Consider the following 12,685-nt stretch of genomic DNA (forward strand, 5'->3'; position numbering starts at 1 on the left):
GCTCTGGAGTCACATGTAGGCCAGACCAGGATAAGGACGGCAGTTAATCGGCAAAAGAGACAGACGGACATTCTGTCGGAGAGAAGGGCAGTACTTCTTCAGGGTAGGCATTCCTGGAAGAGAAGCGGCAGTGAGTTAACCGGGTGAAAGAGACAAATGAAAATTCTCTATTCTCTCTCTCTCTCCACTGTTGCTGTCGGACCTGCTGAGATTTTCCAGCATTTTTTGTCTTCCTCACTGGTTTTTAAACATGTTTTGTTGGAAGGCTCCCATTTCAAATGGATCATGGACCCTGCACCTAAACTATAAAACTATATAATATTCCCAATATATTAGTGCTGCAGGGTTGTGTATCTGTGGATATCGGTGAGATGGATGTGTCTCCAGCTCACTGCCGGGTTTGCCTGTCCACAGTGCGATGTTTGACAATGGCACTTGTAAATGATTAACAGTTATTTAATCTCGCCAGAAGCCTCCAATGATTTGCTGCTGATCGATCAGAACATGAGGCAGGGTCATTAATAACCATAGAATCCCCACAGTGCAGAAGGGCGGCACGGTGACACAGTGGTTAGCACTGCTGCCTCGCCAGGGACCTGCCTTCGATTCCCGGCTTGGGTCGCTGTCTGTGTGGAGTCTGCACGCTCTCCCCGTGTCTGCATGGGTTTCCTCCGGGTGCTCCGGTTTCCTCCCAAGTCCAAAAGACGTGCTGGTTAGGTGCATTGGCTGTGCTAAATTCTCCCTCAGTGTACCCAAACAGGCGCCAGAGTGTGGCGACTAGGGGATTTTCACAGTAACTTCATTGCAGTGTTAATGTAAGCCTACTTGTGACAATAATAAATCAACTTAACTTTAAAAAATGCCATTCAGCCCATCAAATCTACACCAATTCTCCCAAAAGAGCAACTTACCCAGGCCCATCTCCACTCCCAACCTATCCCCACGCATTTACCATGGTGTTTCCACCTTAACTGTACATCTTTTATAGGATTTAAAAAAAATTATATGTATATATATATATACATACACACATACATATGTGAGTGTGTGTATATAATAATTAAAAGTTAATTATGTATAAGTGCATTCCAGTGTTTCTTCCATTGCGTAAAATCAAAGGTGAGCTTTTGAGATACAATTCCATCTCTTCCTCTCCATTTACCAAAGCCGGAACTTTTTCCAGCGTTCCATACCTCTCCGGCGCTGAAACGAGGACGGAGAATTTGGCGCTCAAATCTCCGGTCACTGCAGCGGGACTAGAGAATCCTGCTGGCGTGAACAGCCGGAACATTCTGCCCCATATGTTAGTAGGTCAAATAACTGACATGTTTGTGTTCCTGTCTGGTCCTCTCCAGACTCACACAGGCAATGCGTATTGAGGTTAGTTAGGATGGGGGGGGGGGGGGGTGTGACAGGAGAGGAGGTTATTGTTCGTGTCAATAATATTAAACTTATTGTCTTCAAGTGGTCCCCAGTTAGAAGATATTTTTATTTCAATATGTTTTGCATGAATCCTGTGACTGAGGCGACTTAGTTCGTGGACACCCCAGGAGCAGGGCAGCACGGTGGCACAGTGGTTAGCACTGCTGCCTCACAGTGTCAGGGATCCAGGTTCGATTCCCGGCTTGGGTCACTGTCCGTGTGGAGTTTGCACGTTCTCTCCGTGTCTGCATGGGTTTCCTCCGGGTGCTCCGGTTTTCTCCCACAGTCTGAAAGACGTGCTGGTTAGGTGTATTAGCTATGCTAAATTCTCCCTCAGTGTTACCCGAACAGGCGCTGGAGTGTGACGACTAGGGGATTTTCATAGTAACTTCATTGCAGCGTTAATGTAAGCTTACTTGTGACACTAAAACTAAAAAGTATGTTTATAAGCTCAGTGACCAACAGGCCCCAGTTTGAGAAGCACTGCTCAGGGTTACTAATTGGTAAAAATACTTGCAACCTGGGAATCTTAGACATCTTGATCTTTCCTGCTACACAAATTACTAGCTTAGCTGACATAGCAAAATGTGAAAGATATCTATTTAAAAATCACTGTTACAACAATGGGCAATTGGTGTTGAAGCTCGGAGTATTATTAGAGTTGAATAGATGGAGTTTTAGTATTTGACCTGTGTTATAATGGTTACAACAATGGAGCGTTGGACAAGGCCATTGGTTATAGAACTCTATAGTGCAGAAGGAGTCCACTCGGCCCATCAAGTCTGCACCGACCACAGCCCCACCCAGGCCCTATCCCCATAACCCCATGCATTTACCCTAGCTAGTCCCCTTGATACTAAGGAGCAATTCAGCATGGCCAATCCACCTAACCCACACATCTTTGGACTGTGGGAAGAAACCGGAGCACCTGGAGGAAACCCACACAGACACGGGGAGACTGTGCAGACTCCACACAGACAGTGACCCAAGCTGGGAATTGAACCCGGGTCCCTGGCGCTGTGAGGCAGCAGCGCTAACCACTGTGACACCATGCCATGGAAAAGTATCCTGTAATGTATAACTCACATCTCTGAACTTCATGAAAGGAAACTTTGAATAAAAGCTATAAATATAATAAATTTTGCCATCTATAATACTGGCTATAATCTCTTGGTACACCAGTTTTAATTGTTACTTGTAATATACTTATCATTTTAGCTCCTTCAGTTGCCATTGTGCAGTAGCAACATGGAACACAACATTATCATCCATCCTTATAGCAATAAGTGACAAAAAGTCAGACCCAAAATTAAATTAAATGACTGAGCGTTGTGTGATTATTTTTCTAAATAATGGATACCTTGGAGTTATTTCAAGGCTGCAATCTAATTCTGAGGCTCAGATGAAGATTATTGTGGTTAATCAATCTTCAGAAAGCTGAGATGTGATAGCTGCTTTCTAATCACACCCGGTTATCCATTACTCTCCAAATAATCATAGAATAGAATCATAAAATCTCCACACAATGCAGGAGGAGGTCACTTGGCCATCAAATCTGCAATGACTCTCTGACAGAGCCTCTCACCCAGGCCCAGGTTTTTTTATTCATTCGTAAGACATGGGCGTTGCTGGCTGGCCAGCATTTATTGCCCATCCCTAGTTGCCCTTGGAGGGCAGTTGAGAGTCAACCACATTGTTGTGGCTCTGGAGTCACATGTAGGCCAGACCAGGTAAAGACGGCAGATTTCCTTCCCTAAACCATTGACAATCGACAATGGTTTCATGGCCATCAGTAGATTCTTAATTCCAGACTTTTCTATTGAATTCAATAAAAATTTGAATTTGAGCCCGGGTCCCCAGAACGTTAACTGAGTTTCTAGATTAATAGTCTAGCGATAATACCACTAGGCCATCACCTCCCTAGCAACCTTTATTTAGAGTTTGGTTTTGGATAATGCAGTATCTATATAAAAGCAATTTACTGCATTTCCTCTTTTGGTTAATCTGCACATCTTTTGGATTGTGGGAGGAAACCGGAGCACTTGGAGGAAACCCACGCAGAAAAGGGGAGAATGTGTAGACTCCACACAGGCAGCCACCCGAGGCTAGAATCGAACCTGGGTCCCCAGCGCTGTGAGGCAGCAGTGCTAACGACTGTACCACCGTGCTGTCCTTAAGATACAGTCAGACACATGTAAGATACTGCATTATTCAAAACCAAAGTCTAAATTAAGGTTGTTAATACCCTAGAATGAGTCCATGACGTAATATGGTTACGTTATCCTGAAAGCAGGATAATCAATCCATTCCCAAAGTTCCTTGTAGGACAGTTACCAAGTCTTGGTCCTTCTGGACTCAACAATGAATGAATGATCACACAATGCGAAATGCACAAAGTAAATGCCCATGTTATACCTCACTCTTATTTTCTTTTCCATTGTCTTCATTCTAAAGCTGGTGGCAGGTTTGTTATTGGCTGTTCTTGGTCTGGCCATAAAAGCCAAAATGTTCCCACACTGTAGAATACATGTCAAATTGAGCTGAACAACTGTATAATCGTTGCAATTTATTAAAATAATGTTTAAGTTTAAAGACAACAGTAGGGAAAGCATTATAACAGTGATTATAAATTCATAGAATCCATTGAATCCCTGCAGTGCAGAAGGAGGCCATTCAGCCCATCAAGTCTTCATCAAGTCTCCGAAAGAGCATCTTACCCTTGCCCCTCCCACCCTATGCCCGTAACCCATTTACCATGACTAATCCATCTAACCTACACATCTTTAGACATTAAGGAGCAATTTAGCACAGCTAATCCACCTAACCTACACATCTTTGAACACTAAGGGATAATTCAACATGGCCAATCCACCTAAGCTACACATCTTTGAACACTAAGGGATAATTCAGCACGGCCAATCCACCTAACTTACACATCTTTGGACTGTGGGAGGAAACTGGAGCACCCGGCGGAAACCCACACAGACACGGGGAGAAACGTGCAAACTCCACACAGACAGTGACCCAAGCCGGGAACCGAACCGGGTCCCTGGTGCTGTGATCAGCTCCAGTACAACTAAAATACTGATCTGATAAGGAAGGATCTTTCCTTTGATCAGATGGCTGACAAAGTTCCATTAGAACTCCTCATAATGCAAGTCCGTCCTTATCAGGAGTCGTTCAGAATTCAGGCCCCTCTCATTCACTCATGTGTTGAATTGAATAAGTTTGAACTAAACACAATATTATTTAGACGTCGCTTGGTTTCATATTTTGCTTGCAAGAAACATGGAGCTGGCCCAGGATGATGGGAGTATGTAAATATGGCAATGAGGGCAGTTCCTTCAGAGACTAAACAGTTGGAAGATGATTTTACCCAAGAGAATATTTGACAATTTTGAAACCTGACAATTGATTTTCGGAAGTGGTTCGCCTCAAGACACTTACAGTCTCATGGTTTTCATTCGTTGTTGGAGTGAGTTTTAGTTATATTAATAGAGCATTTCCTGTAATAGAGTGTGGAAGAATGGTAGAAAATGATCCTCAAATTATCTAAGGTACATCACAGCAAATTCTGTAAATAGACATAGAAATTGCCGGGGTTATGGGAATTCTCAATGCACAGCTTGGCTGCAATTGTAACAGAGAGGACTGCCTTCAGATTGCCTTTTGACTTCTGAAGGCAATAATCTTGTGCACGAAGGTAGTATTGAGAAGTGTGGGAGTTGAATCCCAGAAGGTGAGTTAGATTTATGACAATGTCGACCGTTTCGTTGAAGTGTTACAAAAACGGCGATTAAGGTCATTCTTGCGCCTATGGATACGACTAAGTCCCACTTGCTCTCCTCACTTGAGCTCTGACGAAAGGACATCCAGACTCAAAACGTTGGCTCCATTCTCTCTCCACAGATGCTGTCAGACCTGCTGAGATAGAGACAGAGAGGTTTACAGCATGGAAACAGGCCCTTCGGCCCATCTTGTCCATGCCGCCCACTAAGCTAGTCCCAATTGCCCACATTTGGCTCATATTCCTCTATACCCATCTTACCCATATAACTGTCGAAACGCTTTTTTAAAAGACAAAATTGCACCCGCCTCTACTACTACCTCTGGCAGATCTACCTCTGGAGATTTTCCAGCATTTTCTGTTTCTGTTTCAGATTCCAGCATCCGCAGTATTTTGCTTTTCCCCACTCATTCTCCACTGGTTCTCATGCGGTCCCTTCTCTCTCCAGAATTACATCTTCCCTCTGGTTAATGGCCAGAATTCTCCGACCTCGCCCGCGGCTGGGATTCTCCAGTCCCGCTGCTGTGGATGGAGATTTGGCTGAGTGTCAAATTCACCATTCTCGCTGATGGCAGTAGCAGAGCGTGCGAGACTGGAGAATTCCAGCCAGGGTGTGTTTCCTAGAATCTATCATTTGCTCTCTGAAATAATGGCCCAGATCTTCTGGACGTAGCACCCAGAGTGGACATTGAGACCACGCAGAAGTCCCGATGCATGGCCTAGAACATAAGAACCAGGAGCAGGAGTAGGCCATCTGGCCCCTCAAGCCTGCTCCGCCATTCAATAAGATCATGGCTGATCTTTTCATGGACACAGCTCCACTTACCCGCCCGCTCACCATAACCATTAATTCCTTTATTGTTCAAAAATTTATCTATCCTTGCCTTAAAGACATTCAATGAGGTAGCCTCAACTGCTTCACTGGGTAGGGAATTCCACAGATTCACAACCCTAGTTCTCATTTCACCTGTCAGTGGAAACAATCTCCCTGCTTCTATCTTATCTATTCCCTTCATAATCTTACATGTTTCTATAAGATCTCCCCTCATTCTTCTGAATTCCAATGAGTATAGCCCCAGTCTACTCAGTCTCTCCTCATAAGCCAACCCTCTCAACTCTGGATTCAACCGAGTGAATCTCCTCTGCACCCCCTCCAGTGCCAGTATATCCTTTCTCAAGTAAGGAGACCAAAACTGTACACAGTGCTCCAGATGTGGCCTCACCAGCACCTTATACAGCTGCAACATAACCTCGCTGTTTTTAAACTCCGTCCCTCCAGCAATGAAAGACAAAATTCCATTTGCCTTCTTAATTACCTGCTGCACCTGCATACCAACGTTTTGTGACTCATGCACAAGGACACCCAGGTCCCTCTGCACAGCAGCATGCTGCAATTTTTTACCATTCAAATAATAGTCCATTTTGCTGTTATTCCTACCAAAATGGATGACCTCACATTTACCAACATTTTACTCCATCTGCCAGACCCTCGCCCATTCACTTAAGACTATCTATATCCCTTTGCAGAATTTCAGCATCCTCTGCACACTTTGCTCTGCCACTCATCTTAGTGTCATCTGCGAATTTTGACACACTACACTTGGTCCCCAACTCCAAATCATCTATGTAAATCGTAAACAATTGCGGTCCCAACACTGATCCCTGAAGCACACCACTAGTCACTGATCGCCAACCAGACAAACACCCATTTACCCCCACTCTTTGCTTTCTGTTAGTTAACCAATCCTCTATCCATGCTAATACATTACCCGTAACACCGTGCACCTTTATCTTATGTAGCAGTCTTTGGTGCGGCACCTTGTCAAATGCTTTCTGGAAATCCAGATACACCACATCCACAGGTTCCCCATTGTCCACTGCGCACGTAATGTTCTCAAAGAATTCCACCAAATTAGTCAGACATGACCTTCCCTTTATGAACCCATGCTGCGTTTTACCAATGAGACAATTTATATCCAGATGTCTCGCTATTTCTTCCTTGATGACAGATTCAAGCATTTTCCCTACTACAGAAGTTAAGCTAACCGGCCTATAGTTACCTGCCTTTTGTCTACCTTCTTTTTTAAACAGTGGCGTCACATTTGCTGTTTTCCAATTTGCGAGAACCACCCCAGAGTCCAGCGAATTTTGGTAAATTATCACTGGTGCATTTGCTATTTCTCCCGCCATCTCTTTTAGTACCCTGGGGTGCATTCCATCAGGACCAGGAGACTTGTCTACCTTTAGCTCCATTAACTTGCCCAACACTACCTCTTTCGTGATGATGATAGTTTCTAGGTTCTCACCTGTCGTAGCCTTCCTGTCATCAATTTTTGGCATGTTATTTGTGTCTTCCACTGTGAAGACCGACACAAAATACCTGTTCAATGCCTCAGCCATTTCCTCATTTCCAGTTATTACATTCCCCTTCTCATCCTCTAAAGGACCAATGTTTACTTTCGCCACTCTTTTTCATTTTATATATTTGTAGAAACTTTTGCTATCTGTTTTTATATCCTGAGCTAGTTAACTCCCATAATCCATTTTACTTTTCTTTATAGCTTTTTTTCCGGCTTTCTGTTGACCTCTAAAGATTTCCCAATCCTCTAGTTTCCCACTAATCTTTGCCACTTTGTAGGGTATCTTTCAATTTGATACCCTCCTTTATTTCCTTAGATATCCATGGCTGATTATCTCTTTTTCTACAGTCCTTCCTTATCACTGGTATATACTTTTGCTGAGCACTGTGAAAGATCGCTTTGAAAGTCCTCCACTGTTCCTCAATTGTCCCACCATAAAGTTTTTGCTCCCAGTCTACCTTAGCCAACACCTCCCTCATCCCTTTGTAGTCTCCTTTGTTTAAGCGCAAGACACTGGTATTGGATTTTACCTTCTCACATTCCATCTGTATTTTAAATTCAACCATACTGTGATCGCTTCTTCCAAGAGGATCCCTAATCTCCATGGTAATTTCCCAGGAAGTTTGAACTTCTGATGGATAATTCCCTTGCTCCCTCTGGGACCCTCTATGAATGTCTCTGACTCTGAGGTAGAATTGGAGACTTTAACAATTCCATGGGTCTTAGCTGACAAGTTATCCAGGAAATGTTAGATCCATTAAAACCTAGACTAACTTCTGGGTCACTACGAAACTGATTCCCCACTCACCCCCGGCTTACCCACTATCCCCCCCAAATGAACTCCTCTACCACCTGAGTACATCCAGACTTGACTACCTCTGATCTGACTGCCCCTCCCATGGCAATTACGATTACCCCTGACTACCTTTCATCTGTTACCCTCCTGACCTGCCCTGCCACCCATCTGCCTGCCACCCTATTTGAATTTAATAGGTAACTGGAATTAAGAATCTGCTGATGACCATGAAACCATTGTTGATTGTCGAAAAAACCCATCTGGTTCACTAATGTCCTTTAGGGAAGGAAATCTGCCGTCCTTACCCGGGCTGGCCTACATGTGACTCCAGAGCCACAGCAATGTGGTCGACTCTCAACTGCCCTCCAAGGGCAACTGGGGTTGGACAATAAATGCTGGCCCAGCCAGTGACGCCCATGTTCCACGAATGAATATAAAAAATATGGTAGACTCTTAAATGCCCTCGGAAATGGCCTAGCAAGGGTAATTAGGTATGGGAAATATATACTGGCACCCTAGTTGAATTCAATAAAAATCTGGAATTAATGATGATCCTTGCTTTTCATTTTAATATTACACTTCACTTTTCAACACCAGGTACATTTTGACATTTTATTTTGCCATTTTGTTGCCTTTTTACACTCCTGTCCCACCCTTTGGTATTGGATCCCTCTTAACTCTGTCCAATTTTCCTTCGAGATCCTTCGGTCACCCTATTATAGAAAGGATATTATTAAACTAGAAAGAGTGCAGAAAAGATTTACTAGGATGCTACCGGGACTTGATGGTTTGAGTTATAAGGAGAGGTTGGATAGACTGGGACTTTTTTCTCTGGAGCGTAGGAGGCTTATGGGTGATCTTATAGAGGTCTATAAAATAATGAGGGGCACAGATTAGCTAGATAGTCAATATCTTTTCCCAAAGGTAGGGGAGTCTAAAACTAGAGGGCATAGGTTCAAGGTGAGAGGGGAGAGATACAAAAGTGTCCAGAGGGGCAATTTTTTCACTCAGAGGGTGGTGAGTGTCTGGAACAAGCTTCCAGAGGTAGTAGTAGAGGCGGGTACAATTTTGTCTTTTAAAAAGCATTTAGACAATTACGTGGGTAAGATGGGTATAGAGGGAAATGGGCCAAACACGGGCAATTGGGACTAGCTTAGTGTTAAAAACTGGGCGGCATGGACAAGTTGGGCCGACGGGCCTGTTTCCATGCTGTAAACCTTTATGACTCTATGACCTTAAATAACTATTTTCCTCCTTCTTTATGAGTTGCTTGGCAATCCGGTTGAACCAGTAGGAGTGGCTGTAAACTTTGGGTACATACTGGTCTACTGCATTCAGTATCACCTCCCTGAAGAAACCCCGCAGTTCCTCCACCCTCCTTCACTGTACAGGATTCAAACTTGACAGACACATTCTTAACAAGGCTTCTTAAGTTAAACACAAAGTTGATCCTTTGACATAGGGATCTGTAGCACCCCTCCCAGCAGTGGTTTACCCCTGTTGATTTTGATTTGATTTGACTTATTATTGCCACATATATTAACATACAGTGAAAAGTATTGTTTCTTGCACACTATACAGACAAAACATACCGTTCATAGAGAAGGAAACGAGCGAATGCAGAATGTAGTGTTACAGTCATAGCTAGGGTGTAGAGAAAGATCGACTTAATGCAAGGTAGGTCCATTCAGAAGTCTGACAGCAGCAGGGAAGAAGCTGTTCTTGAGTCGGTTGGTACATGATCTCAGACTTTTGTATCTTTTTCCCAACGGAAGAAGGTGGAAGAGAGAATGTCCGGGGTGCGTGGGGTCCTTAATTATGCCGGCTGCTTTGCCGAGGCAGCGGGAAGTGTAGACAGAGTCGATGGATGGGAGGCTGGTTGCTATCCATCTATTAATTCTCCCAAAAATGATCCTGCATCTGCCTTTCCTTTTATATCCTGACAGTTTGTAAGTGTTGCCAGGAATCTGTTTGGAGGGTTTGAGGACCAGAATTGATTTCCTAGGTGGAGGATACTGTGTTTCAGTTTTAATGGCTGCTGGAGGCTAACAGAGACTGATGCTCTAAATCCCAACTGATACACGGAGTATGTTACTGTATGAGGTTGGGAATTGACTAAGAGAGGCCCCAATCTAGTTCAAATTCCCTCCTGGATTGATAGTCTTATCTGGGGCTGGAGGAGGTCCCACAGAACCAGATAGAAATCCTCATCTTAATTAGTGGCCTTTCTACAAATCCCCCTCCAGAATTATTGTGGGAATATCATAGAACCCTACAGTGCAGAAGGAGGCCATTCGACCCATCGAGTCTGCACTGACCACAATCCCACCCAGGCTGTATCCCCATCACCCCACATATTTACCTTGCTAATCCCCTGACACTCGGGTCAATTTAGCATGGCCAATCAACCTAACCTGCACACCTTTGGAGTGTGGGAGGAAACCGGAGCATCCGGAAGAAACCCGCACAGATACGGGGAGAATGTGCAAACTCCGCACAGACAGTGACCTGAGGCCCGAATCGAACCCCCGTCCCTGGCGCCGTGAGGCAGTAGCGCCAACCACTGTGCCACCGTGCAATATGATGGAAGGACCATGCATTTTTGCACGCGATACAGGATTGTGCAGGTGAAACGATATGCCACTGATTTATTTTTATCTGTTACATCTTACAGAGTCTTCAAAAGAGAAGTCTGTGGTCACTGAACTTCCTCCAAACAAGCCATCGATTACCAAAGCTGGAATGACGTTAATAAGGGATTGCTGTGGAACCACTCAGTGCAGCATTATGTAGCTCTCACCACTCTGACTCTTGCCTCCAGAGAATGTTTGTGATAGAGAACCACACCCAAGATGGATGAAAACATCTGAATGGTAACCATGCTCAAAGTGACTATGACCTCCCATATTCAGAGTCGTGATACAGCACTGTTAGTGTCAAAGTGAGTCCGCCCGCCCTCCATGCATGGATCACAAACTCTGCATGCTGAAAGGAAAATGCATCAAATGTTTCCACTGGTAGAATGGGAAGTTTTTATACCTGGCATGTGTGATCACAAAATAGTTTTAGGAAATTGTTTCAGAGCTGTGGCACAGTGGGTTAGCACTGCTGCCTCACAGCGTCAGGGACCCGGGTTCAATTCCCGGCTCGGGTCACTGTCTGTGTGGAGTTTGCACGTTCTCCCCGTGTCTGCGTGGGTTTCCTCCGGGTGCTCCGGTTTCCTCCCACAATCCAAAGATGTGCTGGTTAAGTTGATTGGCCATGCTAAATTGTCCCTTAGTGTCAGGGGGATTAACAGGGTAAGTGCGGGAATAGGGCCTGGGCGGGATTGTGATCGGTTGCAGACTCGATGGGCTGAATGGCCTCCTTCTGCACTGTAGGGATCCTATGAGAATATGACATACTACTTCTGACACTCCCTAACTACGCTGTAAGGATTTGACAGGGTTCTCCATGGAAAAGCTTTTTCCCAGAGTTATTTATTGAGACACTCTGGCCTCTGCAAAGCCTTCCTGTTGGGGCCTCACAAACAGTTGCTCATGGGCACAGGCAGGTAATAAACTTTACACATTTAAACTCAGCGACTTTAACAGGGGCGGAGTCAAATCTGCCCCCTGAGGAAAAAAATGTACAGTCAGTAGAGAATAATGTCTGATCGTCATGAATCAAAATGCATTCTAATTCTGTGTGTTACAACCAAGTGTTCCCTTATTGCTGAATGTGTAGCGTTACCGATGTACTATCATTGTAAATCGAGGTTTGTCAATGGAGCAGAATGGAGTAGAATCTAGCAAGTTAAGTTTAGAGATTATTACCGTAATTTTACCGCCTCGCCCGCCCAAGGCTCGCAGGATCCCACCCGAGGGCAATGGAGAATGCCGTTCTGAAAGCCTCGCCCGTACCGATTCCAGGGCTGGCGTGCCAGTAAAATTCCGGCCTGTAGGTGTCACTTAAAGGTTCAGGGGGGGTGAAATTTAGCATTGGCAATGGGTATGAGTGAGCCAATCCGTCTGTTACACATCCAGCCAAAGTTGGGCTTCATCCCAAGTCCGTCAAAGCACATCTCGATATTTTTGTGTCGCGTACTTGACCTTGTTTCTCATTCGTTATGTTTATATCATGTCCCCGTTTCTTTTCCTGCCCGTTGCGCACTGCGTCCATCCACACCAGACCTCCCAATGTCAGGTGTAAACTGGCCCAGTGCTGACAGAGAGTGGTGTAGGCAGCTGAGGGCTGAATGAACTGTGATGTACACCCGTCTGGCCAGCACTGCAATCAATCCCTGAAGGAGTTTAAAACACTGTTGTACTGATCTATGGA

The 12,685-nt window shown here is 44.6% G+C and overlaps 1 protein-coding gene across 1 annotated transcript in view; it reads left to right on the top strand.

The window, feature by feature from the left end:
* The window catches only part of mpv17l (MPV17 mitochondrial membrane protein like), a 116,041-nt gene extending 104,883 nt beyond the window's left edge, over positions 1 to 11,158 (top strand). The window contains exon 6 of the mRNA XM_078239853.1: positions 11,040 to 11,158. Within this exon, the coding sequence (XP_078095979.1) occupies positions 11,040 to 11,158 (119 nt within the window). The remainder of the gene's footprint in view (positions 1 to 11,039) is intronic.
* The last annotated feature ends 1,527 nt before the right edge of the window (positions 11,159 to 12,685 follow it).

Source organism: Mustelus asterias, chromosome 23, assembly GCF_964213995.1.
Source record: "Mustelus asterias chromosome 23, sMusAst1.hap1.1, whole genome shotgun sequence".
Taxonomy (NCBI): domain Eukaryota; kingdom Metazoa; phylum Chordata; class Chondrichthyes; order Carcharhiniformes; family Triakidae; genus Mustelus; species Mustelus asterias.